General features: G+C 43.4%; 1 protein-coding gene across 5 annotated transcripts in view; it reads right to left on the bottom strand.

Moving 5' to 3' along the window:
• The window catches only part of adgrd1 (adhesion G protein-coupled receptor D1), a 106,325-nt gene that overhangs the window by 80,039 nt on the left and 21,286 nt on the right, over positions 1 to 5,000 (bottom strand). For all 5 annotated transcript variants that reach the window (XM_063195217.1, XM_063195214.1, XM_063195216.1 and 2 more), the window contains one exon: positions 1,037 to 1,192. In XM_063195217.1, the coding sequence (XP_063051287.1) occupies positions 1,037 to 1,192 (156 nt within the window). The remainder of the gene's footprint in view (positions 1 to 1,036; positions 1,193 to 5,000) is intronic.

Here is a 5,000-nt window from a genome sequence, read left to right on the forward strand (position 1 = left end):
TGTCGAATTAATTAAGCTACCATTGCCAAAATAATGTATAACTCTAGACCTAGGCCTACGTTCACAGTGCTGGTAAAATTCATTACATCCCCTTCGCTACATTTAAAGATAACCCCAAGTTGTTTGCGAGATGGACAGGGATCAGAAAGCCCGACAGCATGCATAATGGTCGAGCACCGGCATATCCACACGGGTGAGCCTGCGCCATTCTGGAACAGGGTGGGACTGTCTCCTTTGACGCCAGCTCCCACACCAGTGCTATCAACCTAAAAAGTTGCTCATCAGCGGGCAGCCTAGCCCTAGGCTACACCCTCATTGAAGTTAACAAACAATCATGTAAAATTAATTACCGCTGCCTAAAATATGTGTGAAGTGGAAGTGAATTGTTGCGAGATGGACAGTGACCATCGCAGATCATTTTGGTTGACAATGTCGAATTAATAGGGTACCATCGCCAAAATTATGGAATTTGTGGCTGTGTAAGTTCACAATGCTGGTCAAACACCCCCTTCACTAAATTTAAAACCAAGCCCAGTTGCGAGATAGAAACGGTGAATAGTGATTTGAGGAATGCGGGGAAGCAAATGTCGCTTCAACCGACAGCGCCAAGACTAACCAGTGGCCCATGAGAATGATGCATAGCCTATACCATCGTAGGCAAAAAAAGGGCCTTACCCTTCTGTAGTTGTTTCAGTTTTGTTGGTCAAAATCATTACATTCCCTTCATTAATTAGGCTACAGTTCTATCAGCGCGTGATCACAAGCTTTCAAAGCAGGTAGATTTTGCAAATGACTGAACTGACATGAGTGTGTCATTTTGAAAGTTCTGACAGGAATATAGTCGTTCATATTGGCAAAGTGATTATTTTTGTCCATTATCTAATTATGCCATGCCATGGCGGAGGTATGTGATCTCGGAGCACTTTTCTAGTTTGTTTTGTTTCAAATATTTATTTTTATTTCCAAAACGATTACTATAACTGCATCATACACCTTATGTATGTATATAGGTGTGGGACCTTGGCATATACAGTACCTGGGTGAAGTTGTCGGCCATGTGGCTGGGGACTGTCTTCTCGGGCAGGGTGACGTTGGGCAGGAGCCTAAGCATGGGGCTCTGAGAAGGGTAGATGGCCTCCGTCAGGTAGCTCACGCTGGAGGCTTCAGGCTGGCCAGACTCGGGAGTGGTTTCCTGTGGGTGCCATGCATGCAGGCAGAGGAAACTGAATGTACTTTTGTGTACAATACTGTAAACATACATATATGCACACAAGCTTACACAAACAAACAAACATGTCCATTCATACACCCACCCACCCACACATAAAACAAACACAAACACATCAAACAGACCAAAATAACATTGTACTGAAACTCTCCTGTACAGAAATATTGCCTGAAACAAAAGGACCTAGAACATTGGATTTGTGGGAAACACAATTTGGTCCCCACAAAGGACTTGTGGATTTTCATCAAAGGAAATCCAAATGTTCTCTCCCTCTCTCTCTCTCTCTCTATCTCTCTCTCTCTCTCTCTCTCTCTCTCTCTCTCTCTCTCTCTCTCTCTCTCTCTCTCTCTCTCTTTCTCTGTCAGACATACAAGCTGTCAACAGGAACACAAAGACAGTATGCACAAACCTAATAAAAATGATTGCAAAAGCCCATTGTGTTTGTTTGTGCATGCGTGCGTGCATTCGCACATCTCTGTGTGTGTATGTCAGTGCGTGTGTGTGTGTGTGTGTGTGTGTGTGTGTGTGTGTGTATGTGTGTGTGTGCGCGCGCATGCGTGTGCGCATGTGCAAGCATGCGTGTGTGTGCGTGCGCCACACATTTCTCTTAAGGGTATAAGTAGTCAACCCAGATGGTTAGTATTAAAGTAAAGCAGCAAAGAAAGCTATATAGTGATGGCATTCTGAGAAGGTAAGAGAGGTAAGTAAGAAAGAAAGAAAGAAAGAAAGAAAGAAAGAAAGAAAGAAAGAAAGAAAGAAAGAAAGAAAGAAAGAAAGAAAGAAAGAAAGACAGGGCTCTCTGCCAAACACTGAAGTACCTGATTATAGTGAAAGCACCTCTAATTGAACCAATTAAAGCACTTTTGCACGGTTTGGAAACTGTGGCCACGATGGAAGGGCCAGGAGTGCTACAAGTGGGAGCCCCTAGGCACAGCAAACCCCGCAACGCTGCAGATGGGAAAGTGCTCACACCTCACAACCATGAGAGAAGTGTTTGGAAGATGGACAAGCAAAAGCAGAAATGAAAGAAGAAATGACAAATGAAAGAAGAAATGACAAATATAGAAAGAAGAACAAAGTGCTAAGAAAGATGGAGGGGAGCACAGAGTAAAAAAAAATAGGAATGGAGAGGTGAGTGGAAAATGCTTCTCTGAGATAGAGAGATGCTAGAGAGATAGGGAGAGATAGGGGGAGAGAGAGAGAGAGAGAGAGAGAGACAGACAGACAGACAGACAGACAGACAGACAGACAGACAGACAGACAGACAGACAGACAGACAGACAGAGACAGAGACAGAGAGAGAAGAGGCCAGAAAAAGAAACAACAATAGACTGGCACTAAGCACGTGCTAATGTAAAAAAGAAAGGACAGCAGCATGGACAGCATATGTGTTTGCCCAAGCAAGGGAAACACCGGTTGGACAAACAACAAGAGAGAGAGAAACAAAAGAGAAAGAGACGGAGAGAAAAGTGAAGACAGCTTTCTGGCTTGGGTTTCGTCCAGGCAAAACTCATCCCAGCTCTGCCTCAGCCTCTGCCTCTCATCCCTGCCCTGGGGGAAGCCATTTTGTGCGTTCGCGAGCATGAATGGGATGGGGCCATGGCTCTCTTGTCGTCAGCCCTCCTGTTTCCGCTCACTTTGTACCAACTGTAAATCTTTTCGTTTAAAACTCCACTTTTGCTCTTACCTTCCCCCTCCACTCAGCGCTGAATAATAATCTTTTTCACTCCACATTCTCTGTCTGTCTCTTTTCTTTCTGCTCTCTTTCTCTCTCTCCCTCCTTCTCTCTCTCCGCCTCCTCTCCCTCATACCAAAGGTTTGAAACTCAAATGGATATCAATTTAATTCTCTGTCTCTGTATGCATGCCAGTCTATTTATCTCCATCTTTCTCCTTAATCCTGTTTGTCTCTGATATCTGTCATTAATTCATCCCCATCAGAAGAATCTTTGTGCCTGAGCTCTAATATCCTGCACTGTCCTTCGCCTCTGCCCGAGGGCACCACATTGCGGTGCAGTAAAGACTGCATTTGTTTTTTTGTTTAGCTGTGTGCATAATTCTAAACCCTGCCTCATATCCTCCACAGCTTACACCAGAGAGGGGGAAGAGAAGGTTAGAGATAAAGTCAGAAATATCAAAAAATATCTAAAAGCATTTGCATATAGTGTGTGTGTGTGTGTGTGTGTGTGTGTGTGTGTGTGTGTGTGTGTGTGTGTGTGTGTGTGTGTGTGTGTGTGTGTGTGTGTGTGTGTGTGTGTGTGTGTGTGTGTGTGTGTGTGTGTGTGTGTGCGTGCGTGCGTGCGTGCGTGCGTGCATGCGTGTGCGCGTGTGTTAAGATAAGAAGTGAAAGTGGTCACCCTGACCTCCCCTTGTTTTATGTCCATTAATCATGTGTTGAAAACAAGCCCTTTCTTTTACAACAGAGGAGTCTGTCATGGGCTTGAATGCCCTGTCTAATTTACTAGCAGTGAAATGAAGAGGACAGTGCTTGGCTGCTTGCAAGAACATAAGAGGTATTCAAGGGAAGGAGACTGTGTGAGAGTGAGAAAGGGGAATCGAGGGGAAGAGAGGAGGGAAGAGCAGGTTAGGGGGCAGGAGGAGCCAGAAAGCCTGAAATCTCCCTTTTTATTTGGAATATTACTGTACATGGAATAGATGCTTGTATTGACTAGATCAGTGGTTCTCAGCTAGAACAGTCTTGGGACCCACCATTTTCCACTGTCATTCGGTCACGATCCAATTTTTTTAGCGTTCAAGTCATTTCAATGCAATTCTCAAAATGTAACCAAGACTCAAATGACTGGTTGCACGCTATCTAACGCGCATAAACATTCAGATTGTATCTAAGACAACAGATGACACGGAGTTCACTGGCCTATCAAAATAAAAGTTGTAAATTGCTTTTTTTTAGAATTACGTTATTTTTACACCAAGGCTGCACGACCCACCCATGACCCCTCCGCGACCCACTTTTGGGTCGCGACCCACCAGTTGAGAAACACTGGACTAGATGTTTGTAGACGGAGCATGGTTTTCTAATGAAATGACCTAACACCTTAATTTGTTGTGTTTATTTGTTGATTTTGCTTGTTTGTTTGTTTGTTGTTTTGTCTGTGAAGAATTTGAAGAAGACATCAATAGTCGAAAAACAAAATTCATCCATGGAATAGGATTTCAAGTGTGCAGAGCTCTTAATGAAAATCTTGAATCAACTTCATCAGGGATGTGCACAGTTTTCCTTCTCAACTGGACGTGGACAGAGCCAGGCCAGGCAAATCTCAGCTCTCAACAAAGTTCTATAATGCAGAAGTAAGAAGTACCGTACTCTGACAGACCGTACTCTGACCGTACTCTGTATGGTCTAACAAAGTTGAAGCCATCTAATATCACACCATCAAGTGTTGTGATACCACCTTTTATGTTAACACTTATATGCACAAAAAAAAGAAAAGACAATGTTTGCAAGCTGAAACTATAAGTGAACAGAAGAATATGATGACTTTAATAAACTTGCAATAAAGTATTTAAAAAAGTGTTGTGATTCCATTTGTAAGAGTACTTCTTCTTTCAGCAACTCTGGTTCTCAAAGGTTAAATCAAATGAGAGGCAAAGTCTCTGTGCAAAGCCAAGGGAATGGACCGAAGCATCTGTGAACTACTGGACAGAGGTATAACCAATCAGACCACTGATTGCGATGATGAATGCATAACATTCGTTTTCAATTGTGCCTGATTTTTCGGGCAAAGTAACAGCTATGAATAGGCAGGTCTGCC

This window comes from Engraulis encrasicolus, chromosome 3 (assembly GCF_034702125.1).
Source record: "Engraulis encrasicolus isolate BLACKSEA-1 chromosome 3, IST_EnEncr_1.0, whole genome shotgun sequence".
In the NCBI taxonomy this organism is placed as follows: domain Eukaryota; kingdom Metazoa; phylum Chordata; class Actinopteri; order Clupeiformes; family Engraulidae; genus Engraulis; species Engraulis encrasicolus.